The sequence below is a fragment of the Antedon mediterranea genome, chromosome 10 (genome assembly GCF_964355755.1).
Source record: "Antedon mediterranea chromosome 10, ecAntMedi1.1, whole genome shotgun sequence".
Classification (NCBI taxonomy): Eukaryota; Metazoa; Echinodermata; class Crinoidea; order Comatulida; family Antedonidae; genus Antedon; species Antedon mediterranea.
In genome coordinates, this window is record NC_092679.1 from 8,292,465 (window position 1) to 8,313,854 (window position 21,390).

The following is a 21,390-nucleotide window of genomic DNA, read 5'->3' on the forward strand; positions in this document are numbered from 1 at the left end:
CTTCCCCCTGCTGGGGGATCGTCCTTCTCCATGCTTACTGATGCGTGACAACAAAAAACAACCACAATATTTTTTCACGAGAGAGTGACAGATTAAATAATAACCATCATTACTCTACTGGTAATATAATATTAATAGGATTACTGAGCCCTATAGGCCTAGTTCTAGTTACGGTAAGAGCATTTATTATTGTAATTTTGAGTAATTTTAAGGGGTGGGTACGAAACTGCATTAGCGCCAATAATAATAGGCCTAGAATTTGAAGATATTTTAATAATACTGCCTAGCTAGGAGATACACGTACACACACGTACACACACGTACACACAGAGTCTAGAGTAGCAGCATTTATTTGTTAGTCGTCACACCCTAGTTAACCTAGCCCGAATCCTGGACGATTCGGCCCACTTTTGGTGGGACGATTCGGCCCACTTTTGAGATTCGAAACTTGAATTTACCAGGGAGATTTGGCCAAGGCGTTTTACTCACTGAGCTATAGCTGATGATTTACGAAATACATTATATGTTCCAAGGATACGGTAGGTGTAATTAATTAAATGCAATCAGTCGATACAATTTGCCGGTTTTCGAGACTAAACTTTGTATTTGACGGCTCGGCATGGTATTTGTTTGTAGATCCGGCCATTGTACAACAGTGGAAGCAGTGTAGTTGGGGTGTGTCGAAAGCGAAGACCTCGAAAGCGAAGATCGAAGACCGAAGACCTCGAAAGCGAAGACCCTACGAAATGGTAGTGTTTACAAAATCCGACCAAAATCATACAAAATCGTGATAACACCTTGAATTTACAGATTCTAAAAAAATATTTCGATTTTAATTGTTACGTTATCAAAAAACATGACTTTATCTATGAACAAGCTCACGCGTTTTCACCAATGGAGTTAATATGTGATATGGTTTTACGAACAAACACATCGCGCTATTTGCAAGGCGACGGACGCACAAGAAGGACCTCGCACAGAGCATTGAATTGAATGCAAAATTAAATGTCACTTTTGTTCCGATAACTTTGTAGCACACGTCGCCTACAATTTAAACCCATAGCCAATTGTTTATAAGTATAGAAATAAACTACATAAAGTAAATTGTAAGAAGTAAAGGATGGCGGTAGGCTTTTTTAGGCTTATTTTAGAGCCTATATAAAAAGTGTCCGTATTTTGATTTTATATGTTGCTATGTGTTTTTTATCTATAATATTTGCCTATTGTTTATTATCCAAATGTATAAATAAATACAATAAGATATTCATTTTCCTGTATTGTATTTAAACTTTTACATTTTCCCATTGTATACTATTGCTGTTTTACTTAATCGCCAGTTTCAAAATGTTTTCTAATGTATTCATAATAGACAAATAATATATCAGTATCAGAATATTTAGTGTGGTTGGTGAAACGACAGTAGGCCTACTATGTAAAGAAAAATTTAAAAAGGAAAATAAATATTTCATTAACCAACGTATAAACCACTAACAAAAAAATCCTGCCACAACGTATCGTATTGATGCGCAACGTAAAGAAAATACTCATCTATCTATTTTGCATCCCCTCACGATCGAAAAGATCATTATGATGAACGTAAAGCAGAAACGGTGTGTTGAACACGTCGATTCCCACTTGTGATGACACGCAAGGTTATTTCCTTAAGCTTGGTTCCCACTAGAACGTAACGCAAGAACGTACACGCAACGCAAGCGTTTTAACCAATGACAAGCGAAGTTATAGACAGTTAGCAATCAGAAGCGAATAAGCCATCGCTTGTGATTGGTCAATTCACTTGCGTTGCGTTACGTCCTTGTGTTGCGTCGCTAGACCACGCATTACGGCGCACTTTGCGTGGATACGTTGCGTCGATCTGAAAACAAATTTCAGCTCTTAAAATATTTCCCGGGCCGATGACAGTTCGTCCCAATAGCTTACCGTGAACTAACGGAACTTTATTTTATATCTTTTTATTGTCAAAATCAAAAATTATACTGTATTCAAATTAATAGGCCTACTGTAGAACGAACGATAGGCATCACATTCTGAAGATTTTGCTCGATCGTTAACCCGTTATAATAGTATATAATTCTCTTAGATTTGTTTGTGTAGTGTCAATTCTATATTTAAATGGTCAGTATACAACCGGTAACCTGTTTCTTCATTTTTTTAAAATTTATATTTTCTTTTGTTAATGGAGACTCATGGCAGGGATATGCAAACATTTAGAAGCGGGACGTCGACAATCTGTTGAAAATCGGGAGACTGTTGAATAGTCGTCTCATCCCACAAGCCTGTGAGATAGAAGGTTGGGGGTTAGAGTGGTTAAGCCCGATAAAAATTCACCATCCTTAACAAAGACATGTATAGAGAGTAACTCTTTTTTTTGTATTCACCACGGGCAATGCTTCAGAAGTCAGTTTTTTTACTTTGATGATAAGGACAATTGTGGTTGGCGGAACTGGAACTTCATTAAACTGTCTGGAACTGGAAATGTCTTTTGACAGTGTCGGTAAACGTAATACCGATATAAATAAACACCCGTTTTAATATCGTCACTAATCACATTGCAACCGTAACAAAATCAACAATTTTGGAGCGAATATTTTTTATTTCAATCATTGTTTTGAATGGCTTTTGTCTTTGTTAACGTTGACATAATGGCATAATTAAATGTTATTCTGAATTATGGAAGCCGTGAAACAGATGATATGTCGCAGGAAACGATCGATTATAACCAAAATTTGCAGAACGCTGATTCCTATCGTTCGTTCTTTTTAGCTTTTTGTCAAATCATAATTTGAATATGTTCTGTCAAATTTGGCCTGGAAATATTTTAAGAGCTGGAATTAGTTTCCAGATCCACGCAAAGTGCGCATTAAGAACAAACTTGCGTGTCCTCACAAGTGGGAGCCGACGTGTTCAACACCGTTTATGCCTTACGTTCATCGTAATGATTCTCTCGTGAGGGGATGCAAAATAGAGTATTTTCTTATGTTGCGCGTCAATACGATACGTTGCGGCAGGATGTTTTTGTTAGCTTATTCGCTTGTGATTGCTAACTGTCTATAACTTCGCTTGTCATTGGTTAAAACGCTTGCGTTGCGTTTACGTCCTTGCATTACGTTCTAGTGGGAACCAAGCTGTTCATACGTTGGTTAATGAAATATTTATTTTACTTTTTACATTTTTCTTCTTTACATATTACTGTCGCTTCACCAATCACACTCACTAACCGATACTGATAATATTATTTGTCCATTATTATTAGAAAAACATTTTTAAACTGGCGAATAATTAAATCAGCAAAACTGCAGTATAGGCTAAAATGGGGAAAATGTAAACGTTTAAAATACTATACAGAATAATTAAAGGAAAATAAATATCTTATTGTATTTATTCATACATTTTAGATAATATGCAAATATTATAGATAATAAACATAATATCAACATATTTAAATGCAAAAAAAAAAAAGGATCTCTAAGTTGTATTCACGCGTATAACATTTTTTAAAACAAGTGTAAAATCTATGATACGGACACTTTTTATATAGGCTCTAAAATTAGCCTAAATAGGGCTATCGCAATCCTTTGCTTCTTATAATTTACATATTGTAGTTTATTTCTATACTTTTCTATACAATTTGGCTATGGTTTTAAATTGTAGGCATTGCATTCAATTCAATGCTCTGTGCGATGTTCTTCTTGTGCGTCCGTCGCCTTGCAAATAGCGCGATGTGTTTGTTCGTAAAACCATATCACATATTAACTCCATTGGAGAATACACGTGAGCTTGTTCATAGATAAAGTCATGTTTTTTGATAACATAACGATTAAAATCGAAATATTTTTTTAGAATCTGTAAATTCAAGGTGTTATCATCAGTTGTTTGTGATTTTGGTCCGATTTTGTGTACACTACCATTTCGTAGGGTCTTCGCTTTCGAGGTCTTCGGTCTTCGATCTTCGCTTTCGAGGTCTTCGCTTTCGACACACCCAGTGTAGTTGATATGTGACGTAACAACTCTCAAAACATGGCCGCTGAAACGCCAAATTACTGTTATTTTTTGCCTTTTTTAGTGTTTATCCTAAAAATTCATGAAAATGATATAGCATATCGTGTGCGGTCATCAAGAAACACCAGTGTGCTAAATGTGACCACGTACCATTCAGCGGTTTCAGATATTTAGTAGCATTAAATTAATATATTAGATAGACCAAAACATTGCAGAAATATTAAAATTTTCCCAAAAAATCTCAGTTGGTATTGGTTTATATGTAAAAACTTGTAGAGAAGAAATATAGATATGATCCTATCCTATGATCTGAAGTAAATAGTACTGAATACTACTGTAAATGTAATTAGTATTAGTATTGCACTTTATTATGCATGAAATACACAATGAATATACAACATAAAGAGTGCAAATGGTTATGTGAAGTGGAATTTTGTGTGAAAGATGGAATTCATATTCAGTATTAATTTTTTTCTGCATTTCAGATACATGTCCATAGAAATATCCACCGATGAAAGCCACAAGACATTTTCGTTTCTCTACACAACTCCTATATTTGTGCATTACTTCACTGATCATCGGTGTTGTTGTAACATTATGGAATGTTCATGTGTTACATATTATGCAAAAGTTACACATGGAAACTCATCACGCTGTAGAAGTATATGAACCACTGTCTTTTGTAAAAAGAAACACGCCAGTTTATTGGATTCATGCTCAAAATGCAAGTATATTATTCTTACCAGCTATTTAGTCAGAGTTCATGAAAATGAATTAGTTCAATTTATTATGAAAGTTATGAAAAACGATAATCAAATGTAAAATCGATCTTTAAATGTTTCCATTTTGCACTTTTACTAAATGCACATGGCACAAACAATGTTCAAAATTTGGACATGCTCAAAATGGCCCGAAACATGCAGTACAGTTTTTTGTCTATGAATTTCTTTACCAAACACTATAGGTCCAAATTTCATTTGGGTAAGCTCTTAATAATGATCAAGAATTTGTTTGAAAAATTGCTTTTAAAACAGTACACATAGTAATAGTGCATCCTCAATGTAAAACATCCTTTACAAAATCCAAAGTAAACTAAAAAATATATATAAAATAAAAAGTAACCTAAATTAAACAGTAGTACCCCCTCCTCCACTAATCCAAAAAATAACAACTAGAGGGAATCTATAGTATAATTTCCCTACATATTTCTCCCGACATAAGATTTCCCCCAACATTTAAAAATATTGTTGTGCCTTAGTGCTGAGTGTGATTAGGCTAATTACATTCCAACCTTGTGAATGGGTCATTCCACGTCAAATCAACCAATGGTGGTATGGGTCACGTCATGGATTTGGTTTTGGTCGTTTTGAAAATATGGCCTATTGAAGACGGGGTACTATAATCTTCAGAATTCACATTATTTTGAGTAATTGAATATTTTGTGTTTTGTAATATGATTTATGACACTTTAAAATTAACATACAAAGCTGTAAATTGGTATCTAGGGTCAATTCCCATCATATAATGCAAATCTGGCCTCAAAATAAGTGTATCTCAAAAGGGGTTTTCACACAGAAATGCGGCAATTTTGCGGTAGGTAAGCTGACGTTATTGCCGATCTAGACCCATTCTCACAGAAGGTAATATTACGGTTTATGTGTGAAAGGCGCAATATTTAAAGATTACTGTTCTAATAAAATAAAGGTCGCACTTTTTTAGGGAAAAAAATGGCAGGCACCGCCGACGAAACATGCCTTTCGTGCACATTATATCCACTGCTTATGGTAGAAGTTCTTTTGCAGCAATAGCACCTTCATTATGGAACAAACTTCCACTCTTTGTGAGACTTGCTCCTTCAGTCAGTATTTTTAAATCACGACTGAAAGCCCATCTGTTCTCATCCGGTATTAATTAACTTATTCATTCATTCTTTATTCCTTCCCCGAAACCTTGACTCAGAAATACCGGGATGGTGTCCGGCGGGGGATAGTTTAACCCTAGCTTAAGTTGTGCATGCTTCATTTACTCTCTATTCTTAATTCTGGCCCCGAAACCTTGACTCAGAAATACCGGGATGGTGTCCGGCGGGGGATAGTTTTACCTTAGTTAAGCATAGTTAAGCTTAGTTACATTTTTTTTTCACATTATTGATTGTCTCCATCCCCGAAACCTCGACTAAGAAATACCGGAATGGTGTCCGGCGGGGGATAGTTTATTACCATTAGTTAAGGTCCTATGTAAAGCACCTAGAGGGGTCAGTGATCCATTAGGCGCTATATAAATACTGTTTATTATTATTATTATTATTATTTGCTGCTGTTGTGTGTCCATTGTTTAGTTTTATTGGTTTTTATTTACGCTGCATAAAAACGCTATATTTTTGCCCAACACTCCATGCTAATAATTGTCCTATCAGGATTAGTAGAGCAGTTAACGCCATAAAAATAGCCAAGTTGTGCACTTTATTACCAAAGCATGAAACTTTCCACAAAGTTTCTTTGATGTATATAGATTAAAAATATCGGGGGGTGCCAAGTGTCCAACGTCCGGTATGGCGGCCATCTTGATTTCAAAATGGCCACCATAAAAACAAAAAGTGTTCATATCTTGGCAACTATAAACAGTAGAGACTTGGTTCTGGTGTTAAATTGTTCACAAACCACATATTTCTATTTGTTCTAATGTAAAGTTTCGTCCAAAAATGACCGGAAATGACGTTTCTTCCAGTTTGACCTTTGACCTATTATTTGTATCTCAGTAACTACTGATCATTTTCAATCGATTTTGGTGTCATTTTGTTCAGAATAGAGACATTTATATTTGTAGTAATGAAACATTTTCACATAAAATGACTGGAAATACAATTTATAACCTTTGACAATGACATAATTATGTGAACATACTGTATGTGGTTTACATTGGTATAAATGCACCTAATTTTTATACCGAAATAAATGACACATAACGCAAAAATGACCAGGAATTATTATTCTGAATTTTTGACGTTTGATGTGATAGGATAGGCATAAAGTATGACAGATCACTGAGCTCATCTATGCCGACTTGTTTGATGTGTCAATCGTTAGATAACAGTTTTGGTCCTCTCTCCTTCATCTTTTCTTTTTTTTTTTTTTTTATGTATTATACCATATGTTGAATTGAATTGTTAGATGCCATTTGGAAAAAGTTTTGATGTAAAGTAGCATTCTTTCGTTGGCCTCTTTGATGTTGCATATGAGACAAGTTCGGAAAGTTCTCATTTTCGTGAGTTAAGAGAAGAGAACACCATCTTTCAAAGTACTTACTACAAACTTATCCTGCATTTGTGCAGTAGACCTCAAAGTCAAAAACTCAGATAATTCTTGTTCATTTTCGTTGCATCTAAAAAAATGTACTCCATTTTTATGGTATTGCTGTAAACCTTTCATCTGAATCATTTTCTCTAGTCATTGATTTTTTAGCAAAATCCGAACCAAATCAATTCGTAAAAGACATCTCAATATAATTATTCAAATAATCCTCAAATTAGTGACATGGACCTACAATATACTGTTCTGTACAAGACCTTTTTAAGCATCCACCTGTGGACTTTCACTTTGAAGGTCTTGGTCTCCTAATCATACAAGAAACAATGTCTGATTTAATCAATCAAAGCAGTGGGTCCAGACAAAGAAGGGGGTGTAAGACCATCCACATACAAAGAAGGGGGTGTAAGACCATCCATATACAAAGAAGTGGGTATAAGACCATCCACAGACAAAGAAGGGGATATAAGACCATCCACAGACAAACAAAGAAGGGGTGTAAGACCATCCACAGACAAAGAAGGGGGTATAAGACCATCCACAGACAAAGAAAGGGGTATAAGGCCATCTACAGACAAAGAAGGGGTGTAGGACCGTCCACAGACAAAGAAGGGGTTGTAAGACCATCCACTGACAAAGAAAGGGTATAGGACCATCCACAGACAAAGAAGGGGGTGTAGGACCGTCCACAGACAAAGAAGGGGGTGTAAGACCATCCACTGACAAAGAAATGTGTATAGGACTACTTACAGACAAAGAAGGGGGTATAAGACCATCCACAGACAAAGAAGGGGTGTAGGACCATTCACAGACAAGGAAGGGGGTGTAGGACCATCCACAGACAAAGAAGGAGAGGTAAGACCATCCACAAACAAAGAAGGGGGTATAAGACCATCCACAGACAAAGAAGGGGGTGTAAGACCATCCACAGACAAAGAAGGGGTGTAAGACCATCCACTGACAAAGAAAGTGGTATAGGACCACTTACAGATAAAGAAGAGGGTATAAGACCATCCACAGACAAAGAAGGGGGTGTAGGACCATCCACAGACAAAGAAGGGGTGTCGGACAATCTACAAACAAAGAAAGGGATGTAAGACCACCCACAGACAAAGAAGGGGTGCAAGACCATCCACACACAAAGAAGGGATTATAAGACCACCAACAGACAAAGAAGGGGGTGTAGGACCATCGACATACAAAGAAGGGGGTATAGGACCATCCACAGACAAAGAAGGGGTGTTAGACCATCTACAGACAAAGAAAGGGGTGTAAGACCATCCACACACAAAGAAAGGGGTGTAAGACCATCCACACACAAAGAAAGGGGTTTAATACCATCAACAGACAAAGAAAGGGGTGTAATACCATCACCAGACAAAGAAGGGGGTATAAGACCACCCACAGACACAGAAGGGGGTATAAGACCATCCACAGATCAAGAAAAGGGTGTAAGACCATCTACAGACAAAGAAGGAATGTTAGGACCATATTAACCCAGGAAGCATACAAAAAGAAGATGCAATCAAAATAGGCCTACCACTTCGAAAACAATAAATTGTAGAATAACTGAGGCTTAATTGTTGAAATATAAAGGGTTCTTTGTAAGGTCATTAATAATATATTGATATAAACACGATCATCATACTAATTATTTGAAATTCAAATACAGTCTATCTCGAAAAGAGGCTCATACTATCACCTTTTTGAGGTTTTACGGTATTCCATACATGTATGTTATTTCCTCTGTCAAACTATTAAAACTTTTAGCGAATCAGAAGGTGCCAACATCGTTGAACTAATGGTACCACCAAGCACAATGTTTACCAATTTTATGTACTATATACAATTTAAGTCTATTAATCATTTAATATAATTACGCCTATCAGGTAAAAGTTCAAAATTAGGTGCATTTAAGACCAACAAAAACCACATACAGTATATTCACATAATTAAAAATCAATAAATAAATGTCAAAGGTCATAAATTGTATTTTCGGTCATTTTATGTGAAAATGTTCCACTACTACAAATATAAATGTATTTATTCTGAACAAAATGACACCAAAATCGATTGAAAATGACCAGTAGTTACAAAGATATACAAATACAAGGTCAAAGGTCAAACTGTAAGAAACGTCATTTCCGGTCATTTTTGGACGAAACTTTTCATTAGAGCAAATAGAAATATATAGTTTGTGAACAATTTGAGACCAGAATTAAGTCTCTAATGTGTATAGTTGCCAAGATATGAACATTTTTTGATTTTATGGTGGCCATTTTGAAATCAAGATGGCCGCCATACCGGACGTTGGACACTTGGCACCCCCCGATATTTTGAATCTATATACATCAAAGACACTTTGTGGAAAGTTTCATGCTTTGGTAATAAAGTGCACAGCTCATGTCATTAACTGCTCTACTAGATGGCCATTCTATACTAATACTAATAGTAATAGGCCATTTTAGGCCGCCTAAAATGATTGCCACAGTCTTTCTCAAGGAAAATGTTCCGAATTTAACCTTTGTTTTAATGCTTTGCTGTGTAAGCAGGCGTTATATCGTGGACTCTTTCACACTGATCAGGCTTACGAACGTGACGGTAATATTACTGCAATTTTACTAAGTCCAGAGGTGGTCTAACGGAAGCCGGCATTAAGGGGTTTTTACCCTTTCCCTTTTACCCTAGGCCGGAGTTCACGAATTACCGCACTATTACCGTCTTACAGCTCTGTGTGAAAGGGGGTATATACTTTTCCATTTAATTGTTATGAAAACCCTAGGTGATTGTACTGGTCTAATTAGTTTTAGACCCCCTTAATGGTAAGTAAGAACAATCAGAAAAGCTTTATATTGTATATGACCACTTGTGGTTGCCTCAATGAAATATTAGACCATTTACTCTTTTCAACTATTTCTGGCATGGCTCTAAAGTTGGTTATACAGACCGAAATTGGGCAAAAATGCTGATATTTACGTCGTGAGGTAATTTCCCGCATGATCGTAATCAAAAACATACTGGGTTTGGTCTACTAGCGTTCCTGCTTTATCATTTGACCAACAATTGTCAAATGACAGGAGTTTATTTAGGTGTTATATAATTTATAATATAATAAATTGACAACAAAATGTTATTTCATATACTGTAGATACAAACTGGTTATTTGGACCATGTTATGGCAGTTTTTGATCGAATAGGCTACATAAAAGGTGGACACAATTCTGATTGGGATGTATTGTGGTCGCATGATTATCCATTTACGGAGCTTCGTGAGAAAATTTCAAAGATAAGACCTCATCAAAAGGTAGGTAAATTATCTCTGCCAAAGGTACTGTAGGTGAATGAGAATGTCTTCAAACCTCCATGTTTTTCCAAGTAAAAGATCTAAAAAATTAATAAAGAATATTCTAAAAAAAGACATGTTTAAAGCAGGGAGTTGTAAAATAATATATATATATATATATATATATTATTTTACAACTCCCTGTTTAAAGTAATGTCATGGATGATCATATTCCCATACTTCAGGCAACATCAAATACGAAAATTGTAAATGCGGAACTAACCTACTAACTCCGAAATATGAAACAAGTCTCCAGAACTAAGACAATTTTGAAAAATAGAGCTGTTACAGTATGTCCCCAGAAATTGGATTTCTACAGGACCAGCCCCGGGACCAGCTCACCATGGTCAGGGTGGAGCTAAGAAGATTTTGAAAAATAGAGCTGTTTAGTTTTAGAACCCCGGAAATCTTAACTGCATTGTTTACTTTAAGTAGAACTGTTCGATGATTTGGTAGCACATAGGGACATTGATGTGGTCAAGGCAGAATTAAAAATGAACATTGAAAACTGCCAAAGATGGCTTATAAACAATAAATTGTCCCTTCATATGGACAAAACGGAATTTATTATCTTTTGCTCCAAATCTAAAACGAAGTATACTAAAAAATGCATCTATCAAAATTTGTAATTCAACTATCAAAGCCAAACCATCTGTAGTTTACTTGGGCCTTGAATTGGACCAACATCTGTCAGGGAAGGTGATATGTTCGCATATCCTCAAAAAGGTCAACTCGAGACTCAAATTTCTGTATAGATCTGCTAGCCGCCTTGATCTTAAAACAAAGAGATTATTGGCATCATTCTGCTTTGGCTCTATAGACTATTGCTGTTGCTCTTGGTACTGTGGTATTTCAAAATTGTATGTCTCCAAACTCCAACGTGTCCAAAATAAGGTCATCATTAGATTTGTCCTAGGTAAGGGACCACGATATCACCTTTCTGCCTCCGACTTCAAACTTGCTGGCTATCTAAATATTATAAATAGAGTGAATCAACTGCAACTAAATCATATTTTTAATTTAATGCACAATTTCTCCCCTGTGTATATGCGTGAAAACTTTTTGAAAGTTTCAGAAAGACATCACCATAATACAAGGTTTTGCATACACGATTTTGTTAACATTTATAAAAAATCCAGTTGCATTGCTTCTACATTTTTTTATAATAGCATAATTCTCTGGAATAGTTTACCTCATAATATCAAAGAAATTAATTTAAAATCCACCTTCAAGCTTCATATAAAGAAAATCCTCAAAGAGCGAATTGACTAATTTAGTATTATCTCACTTCTTGCCGTCTGATTAATTGTTCTTTTTTCCTTTGTTTTTTCTTTCTGGACCCCTCAGGATACAAACCTCCGGGTTTAGAGGGTTATCCTTTGCTCCTACTCGTTTTTTGTTGTTGTCTTTGTTCTGATTTTGTTGTTTGTAATTAAGTCTGCGACTTTTGATGTCTATATATTTTCTGTACCACTGTTGATTTTTATATGAGCAAAAAATAAAAACAAACAAACAAACAAACAGCATGGAAAATGAAGGGGTGAATTAAGTAGTTTAAGTCACTGGCCCATCCAGTGTCAAAATTTCACAACTTATGGCAATTTCAACATAGATTTTAGCTATACTGGATGCTAAGTCCATCATCGCTAAAGGGATCCTACCTTTGAATCAATGAAAACTAGCTGCCTATGTTGTCGCAAACCCCGTCACGAACAGTTCCCCTTTTGCCGGGAACTAGTACAAATATTGCACACTCTCTGGCGTGGCCTTTTTCCTGTCGTCTGGGTAGTCCATTTTTGGTTTGTATACAAGTCGGGTCTTAAACACAGATGTGACACAGAAAATATGGTATAGGCATACCATATTAATTTATGCAGGAAAAAATCATAACAAATATTTGTCTCTTTTAAACAGGTCAATCATATTCCAGGTTCAGGTTTCATAACAAACAAAGTAACTTTAGTTTTGTCTGATATTGAATACATTCCAAAAGCATTTCAAATGCCTCAGCAGAAATCATTATTTAAACAATATGTAAGTAAGGTACTTATTATTATCTATTGCATGGTATCACAAAACATTTTGATAATAAAAAAATAATTTCACCATTTAATGTGGATGACTGAGACCATGGAATAAACATTTAAATGTAACCTTTTTTTTCTAATTTAACATCTGAAACAGAATAATTGTCATTGATAGTTTCTCAGTTTAAATTGATATAAAACGGTAATTTTTCTTCAGATATTAGATCATCCTGAAAAGTTATGGGTACAGAAGAGCAGTAATCATCGGGGTATACGTGTAAAGAATGTAGAAGGTGTGATTATAGTTTACTCACGATGCAATTTGTGTTCTTTATAAGATACAAGATAACTTTATTGTCAAATAGTTTGTCAACGAAAGATTTGAAATTGGTTTTTCTCATAGCAATAGAATAAAATCAGTAAAATGTTAAAACATGAAGTAAATTACACAGTGATCACCATGCGTGGCGCCGTGGGAGGATTGATCGCTAAATTAAAATAATGTTCGAATTGGAATTTAAAAAGCTTACAACATTTTTTATGAAATGTATAGTGTACTTGATTGAATGAAGTTGTAATGTGTTCATACGTGCATAGGCCTAGCTTGTGGTTTATTTTAAGTCTTCTTTAGTCTTTATATACATCTACTCGTGTGAGGTATCCATGCTCTGTTGATTAAAAGTCTTGAAAATTTCCAATGCAAACTTTGCGGATTGCTCTTTCTTCTCATACAGTATATATTCTTTGATCTTACTGCATAATACTGAGTGATAGTTTACTTTTAAAATTTTCTTAAATTTATTTCTTATAGCTTTGGATTTAAGGATGGAAAACACGTTTGTACAAGAATTTGTTCAGGATCCATTACTGGTTGATGGGAAAAAATTTGATATTGGAGTGTACACAGTTGTGACATCTGTTTCTCCGCTCCGTGTTTACTACTATTCAGGGGATATGCTTATAAGATATTGTGGAAAAAAGTATGATAAGACAAATTTTGATGATGTCAATACTTATGTGGTTACTGATGACTATACACCAACATGGAAGGTTAGATTTTGAAAACTATGTTTTCGAATGCAAAAATAGACAAATTTTCAAATTTATGTGGATATACTAAACAGTAAAACATTTATATTTTTTTCAGTAGTTTCTACCATCATAAACTTTGTTTTAAAAAAGACATTATTAAATATATTTAATATATCTTATATACAGCCTTTTTTACTTTCTGATACAGTGTAGCTGCCTTGTATACAGTATTAAAAGAATAATTTCATCTGATAAGCCATAATATTTGTAAGGCAACTGTACCCCTGAAGAATTGAAACTTTAGCTCAGCCTATGTTACAGTTGCAATGGTCTGGCCATTTCCTAAAATCCAATCCAACATAAATCATTGAAATAATAACAAAAACAAAACATAACAAAAGATAGAAGATTAGGTTTAGAACTTCATTTGACTATATTTAGACATGGCCTACTTATTTAAAAATTCTAGCTCCTCCATTTTAATTGGTCACATTGTGCAACAATTGGCTTTACTGCACATTTTGAAACATCTGGCACAGTAAAAATTGTCCCTGTCCCTTAATTAGAGTTTGATTGTGGAGAACATTGCCCTCATTTCACGGAAATGTTTCACCTTAAGGATGTCTCCAGAATTCAATTAATTAAGTTTTGGCAGTTTTAACAGGCATATACTACTTGTATTATAAAATACATATAAAATACTATTTTTTTTGTTGTACCTGATAATAGTAATTTTTGTTATATATCAGATGCCATCACTACATCAGTATTATACTGATATGAAATTTACACACAAGGAAACATTGTATGCTCACATCAAATCAAGGGGTAAGCTTTTTGCCATTACTCTTGTTTTATTTTATATCTGAAATCTACTGCAAGTACAAACGAGCCAAATTACAGTAGGAGCCCATAGGCTAGGCGATCTAGTATTTTTAGTGAAATAAATTGAAAACAAAGAATTTTCTTTTTTAAATGTAAAAAATAATGTTTGCCACATCTAAAGGTACCGGCAATTCAGAGGCGGATGCACTTTCTTGTGTCACTGCTTTGTCAACCTCATCTTCACCGATAGATTGCGCGATTATCGCTAAAGCACAATGATGTTGAATTGCAATAGTATATCTTTCGAGACGAGTAGGGGGTTACCCGGTGTTGTAGTTCACACACACTGTCGTAGACAGACGTAATGGTGCCTTAGTTGGCTGCTGATGACACCATGTGACCCTTAGGGGAGAAGAATGTTGTTGAAAGGGTGTAACATCTCCACAGCGCTCTGATCTTCATGTCACATTATATTATATTATATAGCTATTAAATGTAAATGTAGCAGAGGGTTCCTCTTTGCCTGTGATAAGTACGGCAAACATTAGCCTACCCATTGGTATGAATATAGACAGCATACCATTTACTCCATTCAGAATGCTGAATTATGGTGCAACACAATTTGAACAGCTTACATCTGTTTCAACACATTCAACACACTTACTTGCCGTCTGCTACAACCATGTCTTTATCAGGTAGTGATAGGGTTTTCAAAAAACGTGGATATAACATTTCTGTTAAATTGTTAAGTTGTTGGCTCCACAATAGCAAATGTTGACGCAATAATCTTTTTTCGCAAGTTGTATAATTCTTCGTTGACCCAATGTTTTAATTTTGCCACAAATATGTCCAATGTCATCACAAGTTGTTGATTCAAAGGCAACCGAACGATTTGCTTGTAGTCAAATGCCTTTTTATATCGAGCTCTTAATATTCTTAATTTTCTTTCTTTGCGGCAGTGTTCCACGAGATATGATATTTGTGTTTTATTGAGCTTGACTTAAAAATTCAATAAACACAAAATACTGTATCTACACATTATTTTGATTAATATGGTCATTTCTTAATCTAGGTTTGGATTCTTCTAAAGTAGACAAACAAATAGAAGATGCCATTCAAAAAGTATTTCTAAGCAAGCTACCACAATTACAGCAATCATTAGAGAAGTACCAACATAAAAAGTAAGTTCAAAATAATGTTTTTATATACCACACAGTAGATGTGTTTATAATCTTTTTTTATTTATACACTTTTACCTATCTTGTAGATATTGAATTAACACTGATTTGTTTTACTTAAATTTGTAGCATATTTTTTGAGCTGACTCGATTTGACTTTGTTTTAGATAAGGACTTAAATCTTTACTTGATGGAGGTATGATTTGTGATTTTGTTTCTTCACATTAATTGCAATTTACATTATAGTATTTATTATATAGTTAAATGACATCTTTAACTGTAAAATATAAAAAAATTATTATATAATAATGTGTTGATGATATATAGCTAAATGGTTTGGAACACAATCGCATTGTTATCGTGATCATCAAAAGAACATTGTTTCTAACCATGAGATATGGTTGAGTAATTGTAGCTGCATATGGCACATTCTATTGGTAAATAACAAGATTTTATGATGCACACATGACATCATGGCAAAACCCTGTCGACAACTGTACAGTGATCGCGTTTCCGAAAATCTAAAATCTGTACTTATACGTTCGAGCAGCACACCATCTTGTGTACTGTAACCAGTAGGCACACAGCTTTACCTGTGTGATGTACCCATTTGAGGGAAACATTTAATTTTCCGAAAGTCATGGTACAATGACATGGTTATAATTTAATTCAGATAATTGCTTTCATAAAGCAAAATGAAAATATGTGCGCGCAATGCATGCTGTATTTATATTTATTTTTCACATTTTTCCATTTAAAGATGAACACAATTATCACAATAGGCCCATACAGTATTTATTTGTACATAAAATGCAGTTTGTGACCTTAAATCAAAAAATCATAAGGAAAGTGTCTTTAATGGTCTGTTTATTAGATGCATTATCATGCATATCTTATTGATTTTGTCAGAATCTTTATTTATTTATTCTTTCCTTAGCACTATTTTGTCCATCAATTATCTTGAGATCAATTTCATCTAGCCACGTCAATTTTGGCCAGGAATGATTTGATTATCTTTTCACGGTGCCAATCAAAAATTCGTTCATCATTAATTGTGATATCGGCTATTGTATTTGCGTTAGCAAGATGCTATCTTTCATACATTATAAATAATTAAAGATTCTGACAAAATCAATCAATATATCTTAAATCAATTATCTTTACTTAAATCAATGCATATAACCTTCGTCATAGTGATAAATTAAATCTAGTTCATACTTCATTTTTTTTTACAATTGCTATGCTCCTATTGCTAAGATATTACTGTATAGTTTGTAACTAGACAATTTTCAATTTATTCTCATTAAAAAAATTATCAATATCATTTTTAAGTTTCTTGTTGATCAAAGAAGATCTGTTGAATTGCTGTTTTATTTTAGGTCAACATGTCACCTAACCTATCCACAGGTCATTTTTCTGCAAATAAACTACTCTACGAACAAGTTATTTACAATACATTTAGCCTAATTGATGTTGCACGAAACATTCCAGTTAGTTTAAAATCAAGGTAGGAACAATTTCTTGAGCATCTGGTTTTACTAAAGGGGTTATTTTTGCGGAGATTAACACAACATAAGTGTTCTATGTGGACAATTCTGTTTCAAATATATATTTTATTATTTTTCTTACGTTCTTATGACGAGTGTGGGATATCTTTGTATCTATGTGAACAATTTTTTTCCAGCTCTGAAGATCAAGACTTAATGAGAGTGAGTTTACGTGATATTCAGACGGATGCAAAGACTTGTTCCAGTGAGGAATGCAATGGATGTCAACAACTGGTAAATCAGTGTTACACTTTTTTTTTACTTGCTTTGAAGTTTTCAGAATCATGATTACAAATGATAATCTTAAACCTAACCCAACAAATTGTTAATAGGGAAAAAACAAACTATACTTAAAACTACTACTATACTTAAAACAAAACTTTTATATAAAGAACCTGTTCACTGCAAACCGAGCATTTTATTTATCTTCGTCATCCAGTGTATTAACAATTTTGTGGGGGAAAAACTCTTTTTTACAATGTGTAAAAAAAAACAGGAAATCCAATAAAATCAGGTCATGTGACTAAAAATTATTTAAATTTCTACGGTCATGAAATTTCTAACAATTGAAATTTTAGCTCTAGTAGTGGGTGCCATTTGGGATATGTATAATTATGTTACAATACAGCCATTGTGTATACAACATTTTTACTTTGCAGAAATTCTGTAGTTTTTAATTTTTTCTTAGAAGAGATTCTGTGGACAAAATTTTAACTTTGAAATAATTCTGTTGACAGAATGTTATCCCTGTAGAATGACACGGGTCCAGAAGCATTTGAAACACTCCTCAAGTATTCAATTCTTTGAGTTAAGATAAGTCTTATTTTCTGATGTGTTGGTAAAGTTTTTTTATCATTTTTTAGGAATGTCAACTTTGCAGTCGTTGCCTGACAAATGAAGTTAGACAATTTCTATTTGAATCATTTTTGGAGCATTTACATCAACGACAGATGAAACGTGTATACCCTGAATCTCTCGTGAGTTATTGTTAGCAATTACATTTATTGTGCTTTATTTATTCTTTGAATTGTTTTGACTTCATGTGTCAGATTTTTAATAATAATAAATTCTAATTTTTTCAATTTACCTAGACTCAAGAAGAAAGTATAATGTATCAGGATAAGCTTGATAATGAACTTGCTTTAAATGACAGACTTCTAAGGAAATGGTATCGTTCAAAGTGTCGTCAGGAACAATCATGGTGCTTCTAATGTTTGCACAATTTGATTTTAGAAAACATAAATAAAATAAAGTAAATTCTCTTTATCAACAAAAGTTTTTTATTCAACATTTGAGTAAATGTTTTTTCGTCTTCAAGTTAATAATGGTAAAGAAATTAAAATACTATTTATTTATTCTTTCTTTTGACTGGATTGTATTTTCCAAAACGGTCCAGTTACAAGTTTAAAAGTAAAGAAAAATTGTGTATATATATATATATATACATATAATAATACAGAAAGATAAAGCATAGTAGGCCTAATTTAAAATATATATATACAGAACAGTTAAAAACAAAAGACATACATACAAAAAAAAATATTTTGACATCTTGAGTCAATTTCGATTATTCAGCTAATTGGGAATAGGATTGTACAGAAGCTAATAAAATCAGAAATATGGACTTATTTTATGAAATAATAAACAACAACAAAATTGATGATATTCAAAATAATTTTTGTAAATATTTTTAGATTTAAAAAATGTTGCAGTTAGGGAATGTGTATTTGGCAAACAATGTAAAACATATGTGGTTATGCCCACAGACTTAAATAAGGTTGGAAGATATAGTATTTAAATGTTGTTAGGGTTATATTATGCCCACAGACTTAAACAAGGTTGAAAGATATAGTATTTAAATGTTGTTAGGGTTATGCCCACAGACTTTAACAAGGTTGAAAGATATAGTATTTAAATGTTGTTCATCCAAAATATAAAAAGTGAAAACTTTTGTAAAGTAGTGGTTTTTGCTTCTTTTTGAAATTTTTTGTATTATATATTATATAATAATTTATTTCTTTGATATGTTACCCATTTCTACTGTATAGTTTTAGTAGTTCATTTTTTGCTAATACCAATTATGTCAACACATAGACTAACCAATGTGTAGAATATATATTTCCTACTCATGTTTTTTTTTAATGGAATTTTTCCATAAAATGTCAATGTAAAATGTATGGAAATTGTGCTTTTGTTTCTGCAGTCGACTCTCCCAATAACAGACTCTGAAAACTAGACACCCTCCCAATGGTAAACCCCTCCCAATACCATACTTGTTTGAGGTCCAAAAGGTCCCAAATTTCTTGTTACCATTAAAAAAAGCTTAGTTATCACCTTAATCAAATTTATGATTGTAGTAACTTAATCTAAAGTCATTTGATGATTAAAATTGGGAAATGCTGTATATATAATCTTAATCCTGTATCTATATATAAATCCAAAGGCAATTTACTGAAAAAAAATGACAATGCTGTGGGTATCAGTGGCTGGATCTCAATAGAGATACAAAAAAAAAGCGAAAAGCTAAATCAAAACGATAAAGTAAACAGCCAGAAAAGTTAGCAGAGCTTTCGGGCAACACTAGCCCTTCATCAGTGCAAGTGTCATATCTATATATATATATATAAATCCAAAGGCAAATTACTGAAAAAAATGACAATGCTGTGGGTATCAGTGGCTGGATCTCAATGGAGATACAAAAATAAAAAGTGAAAAGCTAAATCAAAACGATAAAGTAAACAACCAGAAAAGTTAGCAGAGCTTTCGGGCAACACTAGCCCTTCATCAGTGCAAGTGAGGGAATTTGGATAAAGTCATAGCATATGAGTATATATATATATATAATTTTTTTAAAATTTATTTTGTTAAATATTTTTATAGTGCAATTTTAAATAATACAATAATTAGTTTTTAGTGCATATCTGTATGAGAGTTGGAGAGGCACGCCTTTTGGCGATATATAGTCTTTGACAGCTTTTGTCTCTCCTCAATGCTCCACTTTCACGTTTTATGTTATGTTTGTATTGTCTTTACTGAAAATGAATAAAACACATTCAGAATACCAGACATTTTGAAAAAACCAGACATATTTGGCCAGCCCAAAGGTGTCCAGTATTCAAGATTCAAATTTTATTGGTCCACCTTAAAATGGAAATTTGTTTTCTTGGCATAATTAAGACAATAAAACAACAAAGAAAAATACATAAAATTGCAAAAGGCAATGTTAAAATACTATTAAAATGTTAAAATACTGTTAAAATGTTAAAATACTATTAAAATGTTAAAATACTGTTAAAATACTATTCAAAATGGAGATTGCAAAAGCGGCTTAGGCTCTGTAAAATACTGTTAAAACAATTAAAATTTAAATAAAAAATTACAACAAATATTTATCGACTAACGTTAGAATTGTACATTATTAATGCTATTGGGAGAGTTGACTGTATTTTAGTTTTAGTGGGGATTTTTTTTTTATTTTTGTGATATTAATACCCTGCTTGTAATGATTCCAGACCTGCCAACTCGCCTGATTTTGTTGATCTCACTCAATTTTACAGATTTTATCATAATTTTATGAGTAAATTTGATTGATATTAATTGTTATTATTGTGTAATAACCTTGCGACAAAGTAAACAAAAAACCATTTAGAAATATTTTTTTAATTTGTATAACCTAAGGGTTGGCAGGTCTGTGATTCAGTAGATAGGTTTGTATGTATCAACATGTACTAGCAGCCTAGTCAGTAGATTGCTCAATCATTGAATTGATTTTTAATAAATAACTAGAGGTCAAAACATCAAAGTTGTAATTTATCTGACTGTTTAGTTGTGGAGTTTGATCATTGCCAGATATAATTCAGTGGCATATAGAACTATAGTCAACACATGCATGTGAAAGTTGGGAAATTGAATGCAGTTTAAAACTACAACAAAATGTTTAATATAATATCCTTTATAGTATCCGATTAGATAACAGTGACTGACTGGTATGGAATTTGGAAAAGCAATAAAATCATTTGACAAAGTTGCCTACTGAATTACACAACTTTTCACATATCAGCTATCTTGCAATTCTTTATAATAGAAAATATAAATTAAGGTTGAATCGAATAAAGA

General features: G+C 33.4%; 1 protein-coding gene across 1 annotated transcript; it reads left to right on the top strand.

Moving 5' to 3' along the window:
* Nucleotides 1-107: 107 nt before the first annotated feature.
* On the top strand, nucleotides 108-21,320 carry LOC140060720 (probable tubulin polyglutamylase ttll-15). Its single transcript, XM_072107043.1, has 13 exons — nucleotides 108-173; nucleotides 4,503-4,741; nucleotides 10,471-10,626; nucleotides 12,580-12,699; nucleotides 12,910-12,985; nucleotides 13,504-13,742; nucleotides 14,474-14,552; nucleotides 15,622-15,730; nucleotides 15,857-15,923; nucleotides 17,107-17,234; nucleotides 17,412-17,508; nucleotides 18,138-18,251; nucleotides 18,366-21,320. Exons 2-13 carry the CDS (start codon nucleotides 4,529-4,531, stop codon nucleotides 18,483-18,485), a joined length of 1,518 nt encoding a protein of 505 aa, XP_071963144.1. The 5' UTR covers nucleotides 108-173; nucleotides 4,503-4,528; the 3' UTR covers nucleotides 18,486-21,320.
* The last annotated feature ends 70 nt before the right edge of the window (nucleotides 21,321-21,390 follow it).

What these genes read in the sequence shown, in the direction of transcription:
- LOC140060720 (XM_072107043.1), top strand. Translation starts at nt 4,529, where the DNA reads ATGAAAGCCACAAGACATTTTCGTTTCTCTACACAACTCCTATATTTG. An exon ending in AATCATTATTTAAACAATAT is followed by an intron (nt 12,700 to 12,909) that starts GTAAGTAAGGTA and finishes ATTTTTCTTCAG; the next exon opens with ATATTAGATCATCCTGAAAA. An exon ending in ACGTGTAAAGAATGTAGAAG is followed by an intron (nt 12,986 to 13,503) that starts GTGTGATTATAG and finishes TATTTCTTATAG; the next exon opens with CTTTGGATTTAAGGATGGAA.